Here is a 25,206-nt window from a genome sequence, read left to right as displayed (position 1 = left end):
CCTGTCTGGTCTGGTTGAAAGAAGCATAGTAAGTAGTTTAAAATTGGATGCTGACGACAAAATTGAAAAATAAGGGGTTCAACTGGTGCTTTGTTTACAATCATTGTGAACATGGCTCTGATGCGGGACATGTTTCTTAGGGGTGGGCAGCGCTACCCGAACGAAGGACAGAGGAAGAGACGATACGACTTCACTCATCCTCTGTCCTTCGTTCGGGTAGCGCTGCCCACCCCTAAGAAACATGTTCAGTTACCAACTCGCCCAGCTTGCTGTGTTAATCTCATGTGGGAGCTGAAACATCTCAGATTTTACTTTTGTGGTTGGCATCCAATTTTCAACTGCTTACTATTATTATTTGCATTCATCTATTCGTAAAGAAGGGGCAAGAGGCAAGATATTTGGAGTACTACTCTTTGCATTTTGTTTCTGTTGCTGAGAGTTTGTTTTTGAATGTAACTTCATTCACTCACAACTCATACATTTTCATTCTTTCAAGGACGTCACCACTAGCAAAGGGTATTTTTCTGGGCTTACATAATTATTTTCACAGATTTCCAGTAAATATGTCGTCCTCATAAACAGTACCTAAATAATTTTAGCCTATGCGGTTATTATCAACCATGTAGGCTTCATCACCTTCTGAGACGACTCGGTCTTGGCAAACTTGAGAGCCGACAAATTTGCGCATGCAGTCACCCCCCTCCATCTTTGTTTCGATAAAGGCTTCACCTTTGGCGCTACTCTGGATCCGCCCTGTTTCCTGTTATTACCACCACGGGCTTCAAGACAGACACTCTCAAGAAAACTTTTCATGCGCAAACCTGGTTTTTTCACTCTTTTGCTGACAAAGACGGACATTGAAAGCAAGGGTGGCATAGTAGGCATGCTGGTCACAGAAGTACTCTGTTGGACAGAGCTGGGGGTTTTCTGTAAGTATTCACCCAGTGGACATGTCCATTTCATCTGCTGCTGAAGTGTTGATTGGCTGGGGGCGCCTGTCTCCGTCTCACGCATACCCCAGCCCAGCCAATCAGAACTTCAGCAGCAGACGAAATGGACATGTCCACTAGGTGGACACTTAGAGAATACACCCCCTGTGCTGTCTACTATATTTCTGCCCTTCTCCATGTATTTTACTCAGTAAACCACTTGTTCACTAAGCTGGTAACCTTTATCAACCTTCCAATAGCTCAGCGTTTAAACAGGTATGTACACTGCAAATAAGGCACTGTAAACCTAAGCAGTTAGGTTGGCGATTGCCACTGTTATGCACCATACAGGCTCAACCAATGGCTTCACCATAGCTTTTAAAGTTAAAATTACTGAACTTTGAATGTAGAGAAGCAAAATACAAAAACAGACCAGCATTTTTCTAATATGCTGGAAATAAATTATTGAGTGGTACATTTGCCCTGCTAAAACAGAAAAAAAGAAAAAAATACACACAAGTCAACTTCAGTGCTATTAATATCCAGCAACTATTCATCAGAGTAAGCCATAAGGTGGGATAATTCTATGAAATTTTTGTTGTAAATTAATTTACTTGGCATTCTTTGCCTGATAACTCCACCCTGCCAGTTAAAAGTGCCCACTTTGACAGTGCAATTTTAAAAGCTTTTTACAAGTGGTAGGAATACTGATATATGAAAAATTGAAGGACACTTTGTAAATTCCAAAGTGTGTTCGGCGAAAGCCTGTACCCATTTGACTGACTACCGCCGCATGCGCATTCGCTCATTCTTCTTCTGGCGTTTGGTATCGGGGGAATCCACATTCAAGGGCACTTCTCCGAACCGCTTGCCGTGGAATCATCACCGGGCCGCTTGGGAGCCATCCGACTAACTTGCCTGCTGCAACGAGACGTCTGATGAAGGAGCATTGCCGCAAGCGCCACTGTGCCATCACGTGATTGCTGAGAGAGTGTAAGGGGGAGAGGCCACAGCTGGCACCGTTCCAGGGCATGTACGGACGGACGGATGTCACGAGTATGAGCCTAATTAAAGCCTTAAAATGCAATATACTATGTAAAACTCAGCTATAGAGTGAAGGCACTGCAGTTAAGATGAAAAATCAGTGGACAGAGCAAGTGGACCTCCAGGCATTGTTCAGTTTGGTCAGTGCAATACACAAAGTGTGGGCGCACACCTTGTAAAGGGGCTCGTCCACTCCCCCAGTAGTGTTCAAGCACTCATAGCAGTTTCAGTTTGGAACGAAGGCCCACCGGATAATCTCTCATCAATGAATATCTGTGTATTATATTGCCAAAACTTCCCCATAATCTAGAAGAAATATTGATGCTATCTCGGACTGAATAGTACTGAATTGTTCTGCCTAACAGTGGATGTCCCTGTACGGAGCTTGCTTATTGCGTTTATCCATGTAACAGTATTTTTTGTATTGAGCCACAATATTTGCTCGACAGTTTTGTTGAAGACCGCAATTTATTTAAACACACAACACCCTCTGCAATTTCTCCCACATTCATTGTTTTATTGCTAGAAAAAATAAAGTATTTCAGGACGCACACACACACACATAAAAAAACAGCGGAATGCAGAATGTATCACATTTTCCAAACACCATGCTAGAAGAACACAAAATATATTTCTAAAGCAAAATAGAAATGCTGACTTGATTGTTTTCGTTTTTATAGGAAATAACCATGAGTGTAAATTAAATTAAATTATATTGCTATATAGACACTGCAGCACAGTTTCCTACAGACTGTTACCTCTTTCAAGTCTGTGACCTGCCTTATCAAAACAGTAGTGGCTGCAGAAGGGTTTTAAACAGACCTTGTTGGGTGCATATTACGTGACATCTTGGTAACTGCACAAAAAATAATACTAGACAAATGTGAAGTAATGGCTGCATCTGCAAAGAAGCCTGTCTGGTTCCTGACAAGTTTTAAGATGCAGTAAATTCACATTATAGTATGACTTTACTTATTAAAAGGATAAAAAGCGGCGATGAACCTTGCCATATGTTCTTATTTATTAAAAGAAAAAGAGAAAAAAGAGAGTGGGGGTGAATCTTGCCATACAGGTGTGATCATACTCACACATATTTCACGTGCTGAAAAACTGGCAGTATGCACAACTACAGACATATTAACAGGAACAGCATGCATCTGTACAAATTTTTAACACTCACATCTGCTCTTCAGCCCTATAAGACTAGTGTTTACGGGGACTAGCATAGATTTGTGCATATTTACCTTTCAACAAATATTGCTTTCAGTTCTAGAAAAAAAAAATTGACACACACTGCTAGAAGCAATGTGCATCATGCTTAATCGTCCAATATGTACTAGTTCTAGGTTCTCAGGAAAAAATAAAAATAATTATGAGTATTCCAGCTCATTTTTGAGGCAGTATAGACAGCAACAGCAGGCTGCAACGAATATTTATCATACCATACTTTCTGTACAGTGCGCTAAACAAATTGCTGTGTAGTATGACATTTCTGATACCCACACGTATGTCCAACACAGCACTACATTACACAGCGAAGCTACTTTCTTCTAGAGAAGAGAACCTGTTCTTGTAATGAAGCACTGAACACAGCATTAGCACAGATTGTGTCACATGTAACCTTGACATAATTTAAAAAATCAAGCCATTTGGTTTAAATGCACAAATGCCCAGGACTTTTGCTGCTGACATTGTGGCATTTCTGACACATCTGGTAGTGGTGTCTAAGACTAAGTTAATTATATAGCATTAGTTCTTGATAACTTCACTAATCAACATCTTAATCAGTTGAAATACCGAAATCCTTTTCAGCCAAAAGCACACAGATGTTGACCCACAGGCCGCATCAACTACACAATAGTCACACAAGTCATGACAAGGCACCAATAGAGAAAGATTCAAGATATCAGTAGCATGAGCACCAGATGTGAACACTGCATGTTTAGAAGCGGCTATGTCTATGTTGCTGCTGTTGCTGTTATTGAATATATATAAAAGAGGATTTTCAGCTTTGTTTACATCTTATGCACTCTCTTTGCAGTGTAGGAGAAAATACAGGAAGAGCAAAAAAATCATTAAAAAGATGCGAAGGCCCTTGCTGAAATTCAGCACACATTAATCACAAATTTGATTACTAGTTATGAATAATTCATACTTCTGTCAACACAAAGACTCTGTCAAGACAAACACATAATGGACATCTTTATAAAGCTCAGCTTTTGCTACATGGCACGCCATGTATGGTAGTAATGTCACAAAGTCATTGGATGCTTTTCAATACACCAAGTGTGCCCAGTGTGCTCATGAATTGTGTTCCCATACTAATCAAGACAAACACACAAGTTTAAGGACGACAGAAAAAAAAAATGTAAGCACAAGAACAAACAAGACAGACAACATCTGCAACACCTTAAAATATAAACAAAGTCTTGTTTCCCTCCCTACATGTGTTGATCCCATTGGCTGCTGGCAGAATATTCCAGTGTTCAGTGCACCTGCAAAATACAGGCCACTACAGAGCTTCAGCAGTTGGACACACAATGTTTCAATGCAAGGTTGCAGCACCTGGCTGATCATAAGCCCATTCGCTGAGCCTGCTGTCTTCTTGTTAGTGGCTGCATTTCAAAGTGACAAACTTCTTCATCGCTGTTTTCACCAACTTCATTGCCTGTATTCAGCAGATTTTGCTCTGACCCCATACGCTCGTAAACGGTATCCTCTTCCGCTGAAATATATCATTACAATGACCGAATGTGAGCACTCTCGGAAACATATGCATGTTGCAGCTTTGGTAACAGCTTGATAACTGAGCTTGATAGCACAAAAGATGTGTTTACTGTGATTTCCTTGGGTTGAAAATTTACCCGTTACAATTTTTTATGAATAGTTCATCAAGCAAACATTTCCATTTGCATATATGTGTGTGCACGCACAAATGTTTGGTTTCACATTTTTTAGCAGCAGGAGTTCACACAATAGCAATTAAATTCTTACATCCACAACCTCCAAGAAATTGTAAAAAGCAGGCTAGCCTCGACAAATTAACTCTCAACCTATACCTTCATAAGGACACCTGAAGTCCAAGTAAAATGCTGTTTCTTTAGCAGTGTGTCAATATTTCCCCCTGTTACAGGCTAAGATGAGCAAGGGCATGTATATGATAAAATACTTTTCTAACAGCAGTCTGCAGTCTCCAAATACAACTGTATAAAACAAAGCAGATAAAGCATTATTCATTTTCTGGATGACATCAAGCACACTGCGACTTCACTTAGCCAAAGCTTCGTCTTAAGTCTCAGTCACAACATAAGCACATCTTTGGTATTCAATATTTATGTTTCTGGTAATATACAAGCACAACAATTCAAGCACCTTCAACTTAGCCATTATTACAGCGTTACTTCTAACCATTAGAGAGCTAACCATGCAGAGAGGAAACGTAACTGAAATAGTTGCTGATTGAAACATAAGGTTCCATATAAAAACTTGCTTATTTACCTGATGGTGGCATGCTTTCTTCTATATGAATTTGTGACTCATGGAAAATACTACCTAAATTAAAATGTTTTAATCCGATCATTGTCAACAGCGACGTAACCAGGGGGTGGCACACCGTGCACATGGAGCTATTGTGGAGCTGTATTATCAAACAATCAATCTACACTACCATGTTCAGCATGAAAATAATGGCTGAAGCAGCGGAAATGAGCATTTGAAATGAAATACCAGGCATTTCTTTTTTTCCAATTAAGCAAAATGTACTAATCAATTTTTGAAACTTAATTACCTAAGTACACTTTTTGTACTTTAGAATTGAAATGAGTCACTGCTCAATCCATGTACATTGCCAGAAATACTAAGACAAGCACCACTTTTGAGATATTTATGCCCAAAAAGATGCCATCAAATGTGTTTGCATGCCATGTAGTTTTTGTAAAGTGCTAGCAAGGCTTCTAAGGAAAATATCACGCGGAAGGCCACATATCATTATCAATTTTCGGAAGTCTATGTTGTGCACTATTAGTTTCCCAGAGAAGACTGTTCTAATCTGTTAACAGAGTAAGCACAGCAGTTTCGTGGTATTTTGTTATGTGACACATCAAATTTCTATCAAGCTGTGTAAGGAGAGGATGAGTGCACATATGCTAACTCACTACAGTACCAGGCTTAGGTTGCATTTGTGTTCTCGTTTCTCATTTGTGTTCTTCGTTTTGCTTTTAAAGATCTAAATGCACAGCTTTTTACATCACATGTAGTGCCAATAAATCTTTCAGTTGTGAATCAGCGCTATGTGCCTGTAGCATTCGTTCTTTCTGTGCATCTTAAGACGCCCTTGTGTGCACGGTACATAGAAGACCAGAATAGAACCACATATTTTTTCTGCCATGCTTATGACTGCTGAGGTGCCAAGTGCAATGATGTAGTATCATTCGCAGGAAGTAGATGTAGCATGCTTGAAAATGCAGGCCTAGAGGCATAATAATGCATATGGTTATTGGCTTGTACAGCACCTCCTGTAACAAGAAACCTGGAATGTGATCTGAAAAGCATGCTGCTGTTTCCTTTCCTGCTTCATAATTTACACAACTGTCCAAACTAGTGCCACTTACAGAACACTGGCACCACAAGGGAACTCTAAACAAAAATCACGAGTAGATGATGGGTACGTTATATGAGCATTCATCCAGAGGTCAGCCAGTGGGTGCTATCATGCTGGAAATAATGTTACAACTCCTCTTAAACAATGTCAGTGGCCACAGCCATCTGTTGGAATTAGCTTACAATGTACAGTCGGATGGCTGCAACGCGAGAGCAAGCCATGTTCTAGTCATCTAGTAAAAGGAGGTGCTGGCATGTATTTTTCAGTATAAAGGCTTTAAAGCTGACTGTCAACATGGCAAACCAGGGCCGCTATAACGTAACGCTATCCCAAACTGTTTTTATTACAATCTCCTGTCGTCAAATTTACGTAACCACCAACGCAAGCATCGGGCGGTGACCCGCAGTGTTGTCTGAACAACCCAATCAAACTCTCTCCTTGTTTATAGGAAGTCACCTTTGTTCACTTTCAAAATGAATGACATTGCCTGCACTGAGAGGCGTTTGTTATCTAATTGGCTGACAAGAGGCAAGGTGCATGCTCTAGTGGAGAGGGTTTCGATGGGGCCGAGCCAGAGCAGTGAAAATAGATAACCGCATGAAGAGGGAGGTGCCGGCTTCTCTGATTGGTCTGCTTCGCCTTACTTAGCTTGTGGTGGCTGGTCGAAAATATATAGCGATGTCGTATACGTGCCAAAAGGGTTCGATAACATTTTACTGCCACGCGAAAAGGTTTATCATGCGCAAATAAATACATGCTCACCGGCAGGTGCGAGTAGTGAGGGCCTGAGCGATCGGCAGGCCAGCCATCTCCTATTCCTTACGGAACAGGGCAATCTCTGGCTATTCAGAAAACTCTTCAGTTTTGTTCGGCATATTAATGCATTTTTTTCGCGTACACGTCATTTTGATGCGGTGAGTTTTCGCGGTTTTGTGAGGTCGTGTGACAGACAGGCGATGTGGGCCCAGCCTGAAAACATTGGGCCAATAGCAGAGGGCTAAGGGTGAACAGGCATCGAATCGGAAATAATGATTTTTCTTTTGTGTAGTTTAATCATGCATAATCAGTGTGTACACGTTATATCAGATGGGGAGCTATCGCGGTTTTCGTGATGTCGCGTGACAGACAGGCGAAGTTGGGAGTGGCCTGAAAATGTTTTGACCAATCGTAGTAGGCTGATTGCAGAATTGGAATAGAAAAGTTTGGAATAGCTTTACGTTATAGCGCCCCTGGCCAAGAGAACGGTGATGGGTAGTAGGCCACATTTTAGTACATGAGCCTTCAGTACCTTCACGTGAACACCACAAGTAATCAAGGGCCACAGTTTTGCAAAACGATGATGCTCACAAGTGTGCACTGTCAATCTAAAGACTTCTAGTGTGTCTACAGAGCTGCGTGCTTCTTAGTCCACTACTATTAGCTTGCTGGTGCCACCTCGGTAGCGGCAACCAACTGGTACTTGACGCAACCTACTTAGTCGGTTTAGAAGTCTTGGAAAAATTGCTGTGAAGCATGGTCATAAAGAGCTAACAACACTGCAGCGTTATAGTATTTCATGGGCGAATGATTCCTTACGACCATCAAAAATACTTTCACTACTGTTAATTGAAACTGAATGCCCCAAAGCTACACAGTGGGCTATGAGGGATGTTGTAGTGAGTGCTATGGATTCATTCTGACCACTTGGGGTTCTTTGACATGCATCTAAACCTTAAGTACACAAGTGTGTTTGCATTCTGCCCCAATGGAATGCAGCTGCTATGACTGGAAATTAAAGGCGCGATCTTGCGGTTAGGAGACGCCTCTGCCACTGAGCTACTGTGTCAGGTGGAAGTAACAACCTCTAGTCTGTTTTGTGTGCAGGAGATACTGTGCTTCATACTTACACTCTGCACAGCTAATTTCCATAACTAGTGCACTACCTATGCATCATATTAAAAAAAAAAAAGCACAGGAATTTTTTTTATCTGTATAAAATTTCACCTGTTAGAACTGTGAGTCATGATGTATCTTTGTTTTTGTCCCTTGGTTGTATTGGCTATAAGGAACTTTGTTGCCATATGTTCTGTCATTATTGCAAGAAACAGCCGCTAAAGTCTGCAACCTGACAAGAGGACACTGAGAAGCACATGATGCAAGCTAGCAGAGCAGTGTCAGGCATCACGTACCTTTCTGCATGTTAAAAGCGGAAGAAGCGATCCAGGAAGAAGCATGCACGTGACTCGCATGATGGAATCGAGCCCCAGCCCTGAAATAGCACGGCAAGTCATTGCCTACAAGGGTGCAGCTAAGCCAAGTGATAGAGAAGCAACAAGAGTACATGCACTGTTACTGCCCTGGAAGCACAGTAAGCAAGTTAAGAAGACGCACACACAATTGCAGAGGTTGCCGCATTTGTTAGGCCAGACAAGAAAATGGCTTCCATAACAATTGTGCCAGCTAAGTTTGCATGTCCTTATGGTTTGCTTGCAGCAAAACAGACACAGGAACTGATGTTATGCTGACATATACAAAACATAAGACAAGGCAGCATGCTGCTGCCAATGTGCCCTTTGTCTACATCCCTACAATTGTAAGCAAGTGCAACTACACAGTGCAGCATGGAAAATGCCATAAGCTGCAAATTTTGTAAATGAAGCTGGCTGGCATAAACGGGGTGGTTACTGCATAATTTCTTTAGAGTCTTGGTGCATAGAAAGAGTAATGCGGGGTTAAGAAAGTGAATTAGTGAAGGAGAGCATACTAAAGGGAAGTGCAAGCCCACATTACGCACAAGCAGCACACACATTCGAAAGACTGAGAGCAAGTGAAGCAGCAGATATGAACACTTGCCTAAACAGGTTTCAACAAGCCACTGTCACAAAGAAAATAAGAAATTATTGTGACCTCTTACCATTAGTGTTGAGTGACTTCACAACAATGTGCAGTGCAATGCCCAAAAGGCAGATGATTAAGCCCAGCACATTCATTGAGCTCATCTCATCTCCGCTGTATTTGACGGCCAGGTACAGCGTGCAAACTTCCTGTAAGAGACCACTTCACATAAGATCACCAGAAATAATATGCCGTTTGATTACCTAGCTGCCTTGTTTTATCATACCACATTCCCCTACCTAATTGTTAGTGTTATACTTATCCTTATCTTTCTCTGTTTGTTTGTTTTCCTGCTCCTGAAATGTTCATGCCACCTGGCCTTACATGTTCATGCTGACATTGGCATCGTCATGGACATCATCAGGGTGTCTACCAAGTTAATATTTCCAAATTCCCCGAGTTTTCCAGGCTTTGGCCGAGTGCTTTTGCAAAATTCCCCCGAGTGACACAGAACCTTGTTTTATGTCAAAACGGGCTGACACTGTCTTGCCCGATGCTGTCACTCTCTAGTAAGCATGCTAAAAAAAATTACTTAATCCAGTTTGAATAGCAAAGAGTAGTGTTTATTTCATTCAAAAAGAAAAGAGAAGGGAGGGGTTAGTAAAATGTACAGCGAATAAAATATCTTCGAAAAAAATGGCAAAACCCATTGTAAATTGAGTTGAACATTCTCAAATACGAATAATAAAAACGAGGTGCATACAGAAGCAAGTATTATTGAATATGAGCTATTTCTATCAACTGATAACCTCATTGGTATGAGGCCCGAACTTTGTCAGAAGTGAGATTCTCTCTCCGCAAATGGAAAGTCAACCTTAACCACCCAGTTTCCTCAGTGTTGCGTTTCACTGCTTTAAACAATTTATTTTGGTTTGGATAAGGACATGGACATCTCGGCGTCAGTTGCCGCGTTCACATTACTTTCAATGGGCCTAACCCAGGCTGCAAACTTGCGATGGTTCGGATTCGTCCAGTCCTGGATGAAAGTGCACTTGAATGCCATCATACTTATCACATCAAACAAAGCTTGCCTGCGGTGCCACTGCAGTGATTGAAACTAAGTTGGTTTAGAACGGCTCCACTAAAAAAGTCGTAGTTTCGTCCGAAAGGCGAAGCATTGATTGCGATAGGAAATTAGTGGACAGCTATACGATGTAAGGATATTAGTTTTATTGGCTGTATAAACTTGAAAATTCTCTTACTAACTAGATTAACAAGCACGGTGTCACGCACGCACAGGTAAACATGAACACATCTCACTTGACCGCGGAAACTCGTTTGTCAAAATGCTGGAGTGAGGAAGCATGGCAGCAGCAGCGAGGGAATTGACTTTCGAGCTGCCATTCGCTTTAACGCGAACTAAGCGTTGAATGCATAGCGCATACAAAGCTACCAGCACTCGGCGCACTTTATCCACGTCGCAGATCGCTTTCAAGATAAACCGCCTGCGCGACCATGCCCGTATGCAGCAGCCGCCAGAGTAGACCCCCCCGTCCCTCTCCTCCTCCCGGTGCCTCGTGCGCGACGGAAGACCGCCCACTTTCTCCCTACTTTCCTTCCTTTCACACGCGAGGTTGAGCAGCAATCGTTATGTGACCCTCGCAAGCTTTCGCTCGCACATACAAATACAGCGCGCGGCGATTTTATCGTGCTTGGACTTTATACGGAACGTCACCGTGACGGCAGGAATGCGCCTCGAGTGTCCATATAATTGCTATCGCAATAAAACCTGACACAATTCTTTACTTTGTATGTCTGCCAGAGCGTCGGCAGAGCGTCGGCAGGGCGCGCAGCGGCGTAGCTATATTTCCCACCTGCTGCACCACCTGCATTGCGTGCGTGCGCCCCATGAGATAGAAATGAATGCTTCCATCAAGGTGTTGTGCAGGAACAGTTCATTTGGAACTGGTATTAGTAAGCGGAAGCGTCACAACTAGTCTAGCCCACAACGTTTCCTGCCACCTTGCTTTAGCTGTCTACAGTCTGGGAAACACAGGGAAACAACGGTGGCGGCAACCGTCGAAGAGCTCACATGTGAGCAGTATGAAGCGCGTTCCCTGCATTACATGGCGTCATCGGTGATGGTGCCGGGAAGTGTCTGCTTTCGACTCACTTCGGCGTCGCAACGTTTTTTGCCGCTTTGCTGGCACTGTTTCTAGACAGCAAAGTGTGGGAGGCTGGCAGTGACTGTGGAGAGGACGCGCTATGTACAAGCCGCATCCTCTCCCTCACTCAAGCCAGCATTACCGCAAATTGCACTCTCTTTCAATAAAATTACAGCCAATTTTCCCTGATAAAAAAGCAAATTCCCTGAGTTTTCCCTGAGTATTTCCAGACTAATCAAAATCCCAGAGAATTCCCGGCTTTCCCGGTTGGTAGACACCCTCATATTAAATTCATACAGGTTGAGTGATGATTTTAATCAAGTGGTTTCTGACCACAAAGTCGAGGGACACTTTTTCATAGGCCTCTACATGAGTAACAGATCATAGCCATGTTAGACAACACAGTAAGCGCGAGAAAAGCTCTGCTCCATTCACTTATGAAAAATAACAAAATAGCATCCAGGTGCTGCAAATAAGTTTGAAGCACAGCTTAGCCTTCCCTTAGGTGCACAGCTGAAAATCCTTACAATGAATAAATCTACAGTAAATTATGGCATAAAATAAAGCCGATCTAATGCTTGGTTGATCAACCGCCTTTGCAATGGTAGTTTCTATAGACTCTTTTCGTGCAGTAGTTTGCTCTAGAGGAACGAGATGGCACTTACGGCGGCACGCCGCACATTGCCTCAAGTGCGCACGAATGCGAAACCATTACCGCTTCTGCCCTGCTACCGTGCGATCAGCTGTCGAAAATGCAACTGGGTAATCGCTAATGCAGTGTGCTCCATTCATGCCGCAAAATGTGGAAAGGCAGAGGGAAGACGTCTGCAGTAGCTGGCTGGAAAAACAGTGACTGGCATATTAAGGCATGGAATGAATCTGTGTGGCCAAGTTCGCGGACCACTGCTACACAAGGTATGCCTGTGTTGCTGGCTCTTCGTGATGTACGGCTTTCCTTGAGGATAAAGAAGTTTCAATCACGTGCCAGCGTTGTGTTGCTAACCTCCAAAGAAAGGACTTCAACCCCAGAACATTGGCAAGAGTGAGTACCGCTCATTACACAGTGACAAAAGGAGTAGCACTGCTTCCTGGCATAGTAGGTTTCTTGCACGTTATCTACAGACATTCACTGCAACTTACACTCAAACTGATGCTCACTCTATCGCCCACGTATCAAGAATAAGTAAATGGGCTCACTCTTGAATCAATGCGCCGAAGCATGGATGACGGACTACACCGAGAGCACACGAATGTTCGAATCTAAACAGTTCGTGATGGTTCACAGAATGAGTGACTAGTGATAATACGTCTTTGTTACAAGCTATTACAAAATACAGAATATCTACGTTCCAAACTTTGTTAGCGGCAAGAACAAGTCTACTGCAACTGAACACACCTGTGAGCAATTAAGTATAAACCCCATCTAAGCGATCTTGTGCGCAACGGAGACAAGCGACGCGATGGAGATGGCTGTCTCCACGTCTCCTCTGTGTTGCTGGTATAAGGGCAGCAAATATGCACCGAAACTAATGTGACACACGCTCTAATTATTTAAGCTGATTTGTATTGCTGCACGCGCAGCATAAAATATTTATGAAGGTCTTGCAGTAGGCTTTTTACACTTGCAAGCATCAAAATTCAGCCGTTTGCTCGTTTCGTACGCCAACTGGCAGTACGTTACTAATGTACATCCTGTTCCAGCTTCACGCTATTGGCTAGTTGCTCACAGCACTTCCGGGCGATGAGCGGCAAGAACAAGTGATCCGTTAGTGCGACGGCTCGTTTTGTTGCTCGAAGCCATCGCTCATCGCTGTTGCGCACAAAATCGCTCACATGGAGTTTGGGCTTAAGGCAGTAAATAAACATCAGATAGTGACCACATCGAGACACGTTATACTGAATCACAAACACGACAAGCAGCAGCTTCAAAGTGACGTGCAAATAAAGAATGAAAAGCAAAAGACACTGATCCTGATTTAATTCAGAAACAGAAAGTTGGACAGCTGAGAATAAATTTCTGGCCCCGCTTCCAGTACAAGCATGGTACGCTGCTAGCACTGTTTGGCCAAGGTGTAATGAGCTCCAAAAGCGCTTATATCCTCACATATTCTCTGAAGCTGTGGCCAAAGCTTCGTGTCATCCGCTCAATCACCGTCTACAATATCCGCGCCAAAACAGAGGTTTGCCGAGCCGTACCAGCATCACGCACCACCATTGTAAACACGGAAGCAGCTGAGGCAAGCAATGGATGCATCACAATGTGATCAAACATGGCAGAGCCCATGGGATTGCCGTGAAAAGGGTTTATAATGATGGAACACATGCAAGATACAATACAGTATTGTTCACAGTGAAGCAAGTCTTAGTTTCTGTGCAGCTTCAGGTTGTACAAATTGTGAAAGTGCAACGCTTCAATGTGCAACACTTCAAGCAGAGTGACCAAATAATATCAAGCCAATAAGCGACTAGGACACGCACGCACGCAGACACACACACACACACACACACACACACACACACACACACACACACACACACACACACACACACACACACACACACACACACACAAAAATCAAGATAGCAGCACAGCCTGCCTAAAAAAAGTAAAAAATTCATAAGAACCTATTTGAAAATTCAGCTCCTTAATCCTCCTAAGACGTGTAGAAATCACAAAGATGAAATGCCTGTCTATGTCAGTTCTTATTCATCATCAACCTTGTGCTCATTGCTCTCGTAGAATGCCTACGAAATATGGTGAAGTTGTCAATATATGCCGATGACATACGCGTCTGGGCATCTGGCATGACGCGTCCTCAAGTTCGTGCAAGGCTAAAAAAATCTGCGACGTTGATAATGACGTACCTTAGTGAACAAGGCCTCAAGGTTTCCCTAGAAAAATGTGCATTGGTCGCGTTTAGCTGGAAACCAATGGCTTCATACGCCATATACATTGATGGACAAAATATCTCTTACGTCAGGACGGACAGGTTCTTAGGGGGTAATCATCGATCGTGACCTCTGTTGGAGTCCCCATGTCACCTACCTAAAAAAGCGCCTGACAGCCATCTCTGATCTCTTCAAGTTTCTTGGAGGAAACTCCTGAGGTACTTCAGTACACGTGATGATGCAACTCTACAGGATGCTGTTTCTGGGGTATCTGAGGTACAGCTAGGCAGTGCTGACCAATACCTGTAGAACTAACATCCGTACAATCGAAAGTGCTCAGGCACAGGCGCTTAGGCTCTATCTAGGGGTGCCACGATGTACATCAACATCAGAAACCATGGCAATTGCGTAGGACTACCCGGCCAAGATTCACATTGTTATGGAAGCACTCAGAACACACATCAGGCACCTTGCTAGCGCCCCTTCCCACTATCTAGCCTCAGTGCCAGAAGACCGACCACGTGCTTCTTTTGGCCAGACGATACTGCCTTATCGTGTATACCTTCCATCAGATTACACAGCTGCAGTGAGAGTTTTGTTTCCCCCTTGGTGCTTGGCTCAGCCACAAGTTCGACTGACAGTGCCAGGAATTCGAAGGAAGGCCCAACTCTCATCACCAACTCTCAAGCAACTTTCACTGATCTTGCTGTTAGAAAAATACAGTGATCATACCCATTATACACTGATGGTTCAATCACCATGGACAGTTCTGCAGGATCAGTGTTTTTTTCCTGTGAAAGTCCCCCATCTTGAAGTTCAAGACATCACACCAGACGACATCGACAGCTGTAGGGCTTGCTGCTCTTCGTAGCACACTTCGCATAATTAGTGAGGAACCACCTAACAAATGGAGTGTTTTCAGTGACTCCAAGGCAGCTATACATTGCTTGCTTTCCGCCTTACGCCGTGGACCCTACAAACAACTAGTCCTAGAAATCCGAGAGCTCCTTCATCGCCTCGTCGTGCAAGGACACGACGTCACCTTTCAGTGGCTCCCCCTAGCCACTGTGGCGTAATGGGCAACAAACATGCCGATGAAGCTGCTCGATCTGCTCATGAAGACGGCGTGCAGGAACCAATCCCACTGTCAAGAACAGATGCAGCAGCGAAACTCTGAGTGCTTGCAAACGATGCCACACAATTGTTGTGGAACACACATAGTTTGCAGCACACCTGTCTGCATCGACTGGACCCCTGGCTTCGACTTCGACCTCCACCTGGACTATCCCGACCCGAAACAATGGTACTTTGCCGATTGTGGATTGGCGTCGCATTCACGAAGTCGTTTGCTTTCCGCATCGGATGGGAGGATAGTGCTGCGTTCATCGGACTATCTGACAGACTTAAGTTCTCACGGACGTTCTCACTCCTCTATTTTTTTTTATTCTTAAATTTTTTTTTGTGACTGCTTTTTCTCTCCCCTAGTCTTTCTGCCTTTTATTTCCCCTTCCCCTAGTGCAGGGTAGTAAACCAGAATGTTTTCGGGTTAACGTCCCTGCATTTCCAAGCCCGTTTCTCTCTCTATATATATTAATCATCGTCATCATCAGCCTATATTTATGTCCACTGCAGGACGAAGGCCTCTCTCTGCGATCTCCAATTACCCCCGTCTTGCGCTAGCTAATTCCAATTTCCACCTGTAAATTTCCTAATTTCATCACTCTACCTAGTTTTCTGCCGTCCTCGACTGCGCTTGTCTTCTCTTGGTACCCATTCTGTTAACTCTAATGGTCCACCGGTTATCTACCCTACACATTACATGGCCTGCCCAGTTCCATTTATTTTTCTTAATGTCAACTAGAATATCTGCTATGCCCGTTTGCTTTCTGATCCACACCGCTCTCTTCCTGTCTCTTAAGGTTACGACTGACATTTTTCGTTCCATCGCTCTTTGTGTGGTCCTTAACTTGTTCACGAGCTTCTTTGTTAACCTCCAACTTTCTGCCCCATATGTTAACACTGGTGGAATGCAATGATTGTACACTTCTCTTTTCAATGACAGTGGTAAGCTCCCAGTCAGGATTTGACAATGCCTGCCGTGTGCACTCAAACCCATTTTTATTCTGTAAATTCCCTTCTCATGATCAGGGTACCCTGTAAGTATTTGACCTAGATAAACGTACTCCTGTACAGACCCTAGAGGCTGACTGGCGATCCTGAATTCTTGTTCTCTTGTCAGGCTGTTGAACATTATCTTTGTCTTCTGCATATTAATCTTCAACCCCACTCTTACATTTTCTCGTTTTAGGTGCTCGATCATTTGTTGTCATTTGTCCCCAGAGTTGCTGAACAGGACAATGTCATCTGCAAACCAAAGGTTGTCGAGAAATTCGCCGTTGATCCTCACTCCTAAGCCTTCCCAGTCTAATGGCTTGAATACTTCTTCTAAGCATGCAGTGAATAACAATGGAGAGATTGTGTGTCCTTGCCTGACCCCTTTCTTGATAGGTAACTTTCTACTTTTCTTGTTGAGAACCAAGGTAGCTGTGGAATCTTTATATAGATATTTGTGAAGATATTCACGTATGCCTCCTGTACTTCTTGATTACGCAATGCCTCTATGACTGCTGGTATCTCTACTGAATCAAATGCCTTCTCATAATCTATGAAAGCTATATAGAGAAGCTGATTGTACTCCGGAGATTACCTGATTACCGATTACCTGAGTTCTTATTATTGACTGGTATTTTACGAATGTGAGCTATTATTTTTATAAGTGTCAAAGTTAAATGCACAAAGCAGAACCTTTATGCATGTGGATAAAGTGACCATCCCCTCTAGTGTTTTTCAGGTAAAAACTATTTTCACTTAACTGAACACATAGGTCGAAAGGTAACATCTTTTGGTGTCTGGTATGTTGATGATGCATCCTGGAGGTGATGTCATCTTGCAGCATTTGAAAAGTACATCACAAGTGATTTTTTCTGTAGCCCAGGGTGACACAATGGTATTGCACTAATTAGTGTAAATTTTCTTGAAAATTTGAGGCAACAATATGATTACGCCAGCGAATGATGTTTCAAAATGCATCTGGCTTTAATGTAGTTGTCAAAGCCCCAAAACAAAGGCAGAATGAAGGAGGGTAGTGCATTGCATTCAAGTTGTCTCCCTTGAGTGAATACTATTGTAAGATTACAAAATCAAAAAAAATATTTTTTTACTTTAGTACAGTAACAGTAGCACAGAAAGATCATATACAGACTTTGGTCAGCACTGTCCTTCAGTGAAATAATTTAACTTGGAATTTTCTTGATGGCTCAGGCCACAGGAGCACTTTACACCTGCCCATTGCACAGCCCAAGGAGCGTTGCATGCTGTGCGATGAGGCAAAGTGCTGCTGTCACACAAACTAGCTTAGAAACAGTCTGCCTACACCCAGCTAAACATGGTAGATGTTACTGTACTTGCAGTAACTTCTGACGTGACGTAGATAGATAGATAGATAAACTTTATTAGAAAAATAATCAGAGTTTTGTGTTGCCCCGAAAGGGCATCGCTAATGGTCGGGTCCCCTAGTCCAGGGCTCCGCTGGCTCTTGCCATCTTCTCTGCCCTCTGGATCAGCTTGAGCTGGTCGTCGAGGGCCGAGCTGGACAGCAGTGCCTCCCGTTGCTCCTTCGTGGTGTTCATGTTGTGGTGTTCTATGTTGTGTAGCGTGCACTCCCACGTAATGTAGTATAGGGTTGGTGTATCCTCGCACCCCGAGAACTCGTCCATGTAGGCTGTGGGGTGTATGCGATGTAATATGTGTAGGTTTGTGTAAGTGCCTGTCTGGAGATGGCAGGCAGCGGCATCCTCCGTCTTTAGTTTCGATGGGGTGGGGGATATTGCAAGCGACTCCTTGTGTGGTAATTCAGGATGGCTGAATACTCGGGGTCAACTGGGTCAGGGTCATCTGCAGTCGGCGTGATGAGTGCTCGGTTATGTACAAATTCCCGAGCTGCTCTGTCGGCATACAGGTTACCCGTGATTGCAGCGTGGCCCGGGATCCAGATGATGGTTTGGGTGGTGATGTCGTCAGTGTCCTCCTTGGGTATTTGGGCTAGGACTTGTGCAGCAGGTCCGGCGATTTTTCCCTGTAGGAAGTTGCGGCAGGCCTGCTGGGAATCCGTGAGGATCGTCAGTGGTTTGTTTGCGTGTTGGCCTTCGCAGATGGCTAATGCGGTGGCCAGCTCTTCGGCTTCCGTGATGGTGACGTGATGCAAGTTTAGCTTGTGCATGCGAGGCCCGATCAGTAATGAGCCACTCATACAAACACATTAGCGGCAAGCTTCCCACGCCAGCTCACTACCCACTGTCATGCTGGCGAGTGGAAAATTTTCATTGCAAACACTGTTCAAGAAGTTAGGCCTAACGAATTCATGCTTTTGTGGTGCCAGCAAATAAGATTATGGTTTGGTGCAGAGTTCAGTGGCTGCAGCACATAAAAATCTGAGAAACTGTCTCGAAACGAAAGCAACGGTAACCTAAATAGCATCGGCACTGTTCATGGCCACTATTTTCACAATGCAATACACGAATCACGCCTGAAAACTTGAGCAAGACACCATACGGCGTTCCAAAATTTCAGCTGATATTACAAGCTTTTTTTTCTAATCAGAAAATGGCAATGCCACAGGATGTCTGAATAATCGAGTAGGCCAGAAAAGTCAAACGCCTTAAAGACCAGTCAGCAAATGTAGTGACACTTCTCTGATGTACAACAGCAGCACTAGGTCTTCTGACTTTGAGATCTCCTTGTTTGCATTTATGTATTCTGAGCACTATACTTTCACACTTGCAAGAATAACAACTGAAATCAAGTACAAGGTTACTTTGGCAAATGATGAGTAACATGTCTATCTAGCCGAAGCAAAAAAGAAAAATGACACCTTTCTCACTTGTTGTGAATTAACTATAAGACCTCATTTCCCTAGAGACTTAAACGCAGGGTGAATGTTTGTGGCTCTCTCTCTCTCTCATGATTTAAGAAGTCAATGCAGACTTTGAATATAGAATTTTTATACATGTTACAATTGATGGCGGATTTCATTTAAGAAACTCATTGTCCTCATTACAATCCTGCCTGGTGCCAAGCAATATCGAATACATCCCCACATTTGGGTTGCTTTCATTTCCAATTAGAAAGACAAGTAAAAACGAATAATCCAGTCCTGGACACCTGGACATTGGCCCCTTCAAAGGACCATGAATGCAACAGTATCAATGAAAGCATCAATGACAAAAAAAAAAATTAAAGCCTAATGGCAAATACTATAAAAGCCATGATAAGTGAGCGAAGCAACATCAAAAGCTCATCATACAAAAATCAGGGTGTCGAATTGAACCCAAACCGAAAACCATACCAGAACTGATATTCTTAAAATGTGCCTAAACCAGAACTGAACCTGAACCGAAAAAATAATGGTTATCAGTTTGGCACGAAACGGTTCAAGCATATAGGGTGCAAACGGGTGCCCTCAATACATTATCAATTCCTTTAAATACACTCAAACCTCGTTATAACGAAGTTGAAGGGGAGCCGTAATTATTTCGTTATATCCATTATTTCGTTATACAGTTAAACCTGGATATAACGAAATTGACAAATTTCCGAAAAACTTCGTTATAAAGAGGATTTCGTTATATGCAGGTTCGGCACAAAAATTGGAAAAAGAAACGCTTACCGTATGTACTATCGCTCAAGATTTACCCCCAATACACTAAAGTTACCATGACCAAAAAGTCCCAGTTTCGCCCGAAAGGCGAAGGTCTTTGCGATTGCGACAGCAAATTAGCAGACAGCTATACGAAGTAAGGATAGTATAGTCAAACCTCGTTAATACGTACCTGCTTAATGCGTAATTGCAGTTTACGTAGTCGCGAAGATTCCCCCACCCAGCCCGCATTGAACCCCATGTATTGGCTGACACCGCTTAAGCCGTAGTCGCTCATTGCCAACCAAACGGTTAGTGCGTACTATTTTTCTTGTTCTACACGCACAGGCACAAAATCGGCAAAATCTCATGTGTGCAGACATTCGATTCTCGAGTTGCGATGCCCAGACGACAGGTCGCCAGCGATAGTGAACTAACAACATGGCCACCATGACGTATTTTCTGCCGATTGCCGCGCACAAAAGTATGGCCTTCGAGATAAGTCCCCGGTAACGCGGAGAAGCTGCCGGTAGGGGGTGTGAATTCGCTGTCGCCGTCGGAGTAGTAACCGCGCAGAAGCACATTTTATTGCGAAGCGCATTTGTGCCGTCCCAGTGGACGTCACTTTGAGGTTCCGTGTAAAGTCCAAACACGGCAACATCGTCGCCACGCGCCGTACGCTGTGCGTGCAAGTGAAAGCTTGCGGGGGTCAGCCGACTCAATCTCGCGCGCGCGAGGGAGAAGGGGGGGGGGAGGCGAGAAAGGCAGGCGTTTGCTTCGGCGGCGGCCGCCGTATCTTGAAAGCGATCTGCGATGTGAAAAAAGTGTGCACCCGCCCGGGCTTATCTTCAAAGCGAACTGCAGACAAGGTCAATATCCCGTGTTTCTTTGTCGACGCACTCATCCTTCGAATGTCACACCAGGTACTGGATGCGTGGACGCGTGTCGTTTCGCACAAGCGCGAGGCGTCGGAAACGTAGAGCGAGCGACACAATGGCATCGTAGCATCGTATAGTGTCACCTAATGTCAAGTTAGTGAAGTGAAGCGCAGAGACTTGCGCAGTAACGAGAGAGTGACGCAGCCAGTGCGTTGCGTCAGCCAGTGCGTTGATGTTGCCCTTCGGCAACATCAACAGGACAAGGAGAGTGCCGGCTTGGCAGGCTGGGCCAGCTGCAACAAGCGGCGGGGTCGGGTTTGAATGAAGGGAAGGGGAAAGGTCACGCCCGCGGCAGCAAGATCGCCGGGTCGAGGGGTGCAGGCCCGCCTCGCGCACGCTCGCACGCACGCACACGTGGGCTCGCTCTCGCGCCGTGAATTCGAGCGCGCCGCCGCCGCTTCACATTCCAGCGCGGCGGAGAAGGTGCTTCCGGTTGCTGCTCGCGCAAAAATGACAAAATTTGGGGCGGAATCTCTAGGTTGTCGGCAGGGAAAATTCGTTACATCGAGGGGGTCTCCTGCTGCCACTTTGTTACATACAGGTTTCAAATACATGCGCTTCTATGGAGTCACGGCGGGGAATACAAAAACTTCGTTATATCCAGGAATTCGTTATATGGAGGTTCGTTACAAGCAGGTTTAACTGTATCAATTATAACAGTTTACGGCAATGTATGCTCAGTTGGGTGCACAACTACAGAACCCTGCTGTTACGTTCCCGGGTTCTACGTTTTCCCGGCTCTTACGTCGTTTTCGGCCAGTTCCGGCATAGCTCCTATAGGACCCAATGCATTGGGAACCCTGCTGTTGCGTCGCAACTGTGAGACTGTTCCTGCATCATGTGTTGCGAACTGCCGCCCCGCGCCGGCCCGAGTGGCCATGTTGACTTTTCATGTCGCTTGGCTTGGTGGTTTGACGATGGGATTGGCCGCCCAAAGTGCCGGGCGCAACACCTATGACGTATTTTCAGTTTCCATTACCAAAAAAAATGGCCTTAGAGATCCGTATTTGCTATCTAAAGCTGGTGTCTATGATGCGTTGGGGCCCCAAAATGTTTTTTTGCCGCATAACTGTTCCGTATAAAGTCCAAGGGCAACCATGCCGTCGCTGCGCGCCGTATGCTGTATGTGCGAGTGAAGGCGTGCGAGAGTCAGTCGATGATTGCGGTTCAAACTCACACGCGCGAATCAGAAAGGTGGGGCGGAAGCGCGTTTCTTCTGTAGCTCGCGAGGCACGGGGGGAGGGGGGGGTTTAGGGGGGATTACTCCGGCGCCGTATCTTGAAAACGATCTGCGACGTGGAAAAGTGCGTGCCCGTACGGCGTTGTGCTCTGGCATCAACTGCGCGACCAGCACGGGCCGTATCTTGATTGAAAGCGATCTGCGTTGGTGGCAGAGACTAGGCAGGTGCGTCGGCGGCTCGTAGCTTTGTGCGTGTTGTTGTGTTTTCGGCGATCAGTTTGTGTTGAAGTGATAGACACCACGAAGGTCACTTCGCTCACTGCTGCTGCTGCGGCGCTGCTACAGTGGCAAGCGCTGCGCCTCTTGGCCGCTCGTTTTGCTCCACTGGTTGAGCGAGCCATGCCGCGTATGGCCGTGAGGTCGACGCGGGAGTTTTAAAACAGCCGCGCCGAACGTGTGTCGAACTTCGCGGAATACTTCACGCACTGTGGTCGGTTTTTTTTTTTTGGTGGACTAATATAGTTCGTTACATCCACTGACAGGTCAATTTTACTTCGTTACGAGGTTTCAAATGCATGGTTCTCTATGGAGATTTCAAGGGAATTTCATTTACTTCGTTATATTCATTATTTCGTTATATACCGTTACGTTATAACGACGTTTGAGTGTAATTGCTACTTTTCAGTCAGCGCACCCTACGAGATTGTTTCGACTCACGAGTTGTATTATGTGGGAGAATGGGGATAGACAATAGACAATCTGGTGGCAGAGACACTTGCATTTATGAACTCGCACATGCCAGTTGTGTTCCAGTGCCGAAATTTTGTTTCAAGGGCACTTCAGTATAACCCTTTCTGTTGAAGCTCCCACTTCGGCTGTTAGGCCAGCTTGCTACTATTACCAGATACGACATAAAATGCACACGCCAGGATGCAAGAAGCACAAAAAAGATGGTGTCTTCAAGAATGGGAAAACGAACTATAGTTAATCAGCATGGCTTCTTATAAGAATAACACTGTAGTTGCTAATGAATGCTGTCACCTTCTCAGTGTGCGGTAACAACGGCAATAAACTGGACGGGGAATGTGCATTTGTTGCCTGCCATGTTACAACACACGTTTAGCATCAGAGCAGTGTATAACGCTCTTCCACTTCTGCAAATGATTCCTCAGGCCCCATGTGCATGATATGGACTTTTTTATCTGTGCTTAGTCAGTGCAAGACTCTGCGCAACATTCAGCTGCGGAAGCAATATCGTCATGGTGTTTAGCACAAACTGTCTTTGTTCATGGTACAGAAGCATCAATGTCCTCACCGGCTTATATTTAAGCAAAAAGCGCAGAAACCTGAGCAAATGGCCCTTGCTGGCTTCTTTGTTTGCTATGGACTAGAAGTTTAGGGTAGTAATTTATATAATACTAATATTTGTAATTTATGTAATTTATGTATTATTTGACCAATCTCATCATAATTGGATTTACCCGCTGTGGTTGCTTAGTGGCTATGGTGCTGGGCTGCTAAACATGAGGTAACGGGATCGAATCCCGGCCACGGCGGCCGCATTTCGATGGGGGCGAAATGCAAAAACACTCATATACTTAGATTTAGGTGCACATTAAAGAACCCCAGGTGGTCAAAATTATTCCGGAGTCCCCCACTACGGTGTGTGCCTCATAATCAGATTGTGGTTTGGCACGTAAAACCCTATAATTTCAATCAAAAGTCGATTTCTTCGAAACGATGCGTGGAGCTGGTATTGCCCTTTGCTCTTTCAATGAGAACTATACACTGTACTACATGCATTTGAGACCTCCTGTTCCTTTTCTTATTTTTAAAATACTTTCAGTGTTATCATGCACCAGGTGTGATTGTACTGTATTACGGTGTACACGTATCAACGTATGTAAGCAACCCTTATGCTGTGGAATAGGCAACAAAAGAACAATTTTTCATTTCACTTTTTAAAAAATTGGAAATATTCAGTATTCTATTCGATTAGAAAATTTTGCTATTTAAAAACCCCCATAAACTTCTAGTTTTTTTCCTGCACTCAGTATGGATGACAATAAAAAAGTTGCAGTTTTGCCCGAGAGGCAGAGCATTGATTGCGATAGCAAATCATTAAACAGATATAAGCAGTAAGGTTTGTAATTTTATCAGCTGTGTAAACTGCTGTAAACATTCGCTTACTAGCTAAATCAACAAGCACAGTGTCACGTGCACACAGTCAAACATGAGCACATCTCACTCATGACCGTGGACACACACTGTCAGAATGCTGGTGTGATGAAGAGCGACAGGAGCTGCGAGTGAATTCACCTTTGTGCTGCCTCTCACTTCAACGTTATCTAAGTGAGGGAGAACACAGTGCACACGAAGCCATCAGCTATCTTAGGTATGCCGGCCTTCGAACTCACCGCAGATTTCCTCTAAGATAGAACACGCGCAGTCGGAGTGCAAGTGGAGAAGCACACTACCCCCCCCCCCCCCCCCCCCCCCTATGCACACACACTCCAAAAGCGCGCGCACACTCCCAGCTCCACCCCTTGCATGCACGAAAAGTCAGCACAGCCCCATCAAGCCACCATCCTTCTTGGCTCACCCTTGCATGCTTGCCTTCTCACTTAGAGTACACTGAGCACGGCCGCGATCTTATTGCACTTGAACTTTATACGGAACCTCAAAGAGATGCCAGCAAAGTTGACAGAAATTCTCCTGGAGTGACCATAGAATTTCTATCACAATAAATTAAACGCAGGAAAGAAGGAGGACGTGTCAAGGCAATGCATCGCGTGTGGCACACTCTTGCGATGATACTGCCTAAGATGAATGACTTTTTGTGTATAGCTACTGTAGCTGTACAACATTAACCTTCATTGCATTCATGTAAAAAAAAACATTTGATTTTTGTCTCACATGGGCCATAAAGCCCATTTCTTCCAGCTCCTGACA

General features: G+C 44.3%; 1 protein-coding gene across 2 annotated transcripts in view; it reads right to left on the bottom strand.

Moving 5' to 3' along the window:
- Positions 1–2,422: 2,422 nt before the first annotated feature.
- LOC119436037 (solute carrier family 35 member C2-like) overlaps positions 2,423–25,206 on the bottom strand; it is a 51,628-nt gene continuing 28,844 nt past the window's right edge. Inside the window, exons 7-9 of one of the 2 annotated variants that reach the window (XM_037702774.2) lie at positions 9,467–9,596; positions 8,742–8,821; positions 2,423–4,698 (exon numbers count right to left, since the gene is read on the bottom strand). In XM_037702774.2, the coding sequence (XP_037558702.1) occupies positions 4,648–4,698; positions 8,742–8,821; positions 9,467–9,596 (261 nt within the window). In that variant the 3' untranslated portion in view covers positions 2,423–4,647. The remainder of the gene's footprint in view (positions 4,699–8,741; positions 8,822–9,466; positions 9,597–25,206) is intronic. The other variant, XM_037702773.2, reaches the window with a different exon arrangement.

Source organism: Dermacentor silvarum, chromosome 1 (assembly GCF_013339745.2).
Source record: "Dermacentor silvarum isolate Dsil-2018 chromosome 1, BIME_Dsil_1.4, whole genome shotgun sequence".
In the NCBI taxonomy this organism is placed as follows: Eukaryota; Metazoa; Arthropoda; class Arachnida; order Ixodida; family Ixodidae; genus Dermacentor; species Dermacentor silvarum.
This window is presented reverse-complemented; position numbering and strand designations above follow the sequence as displayed.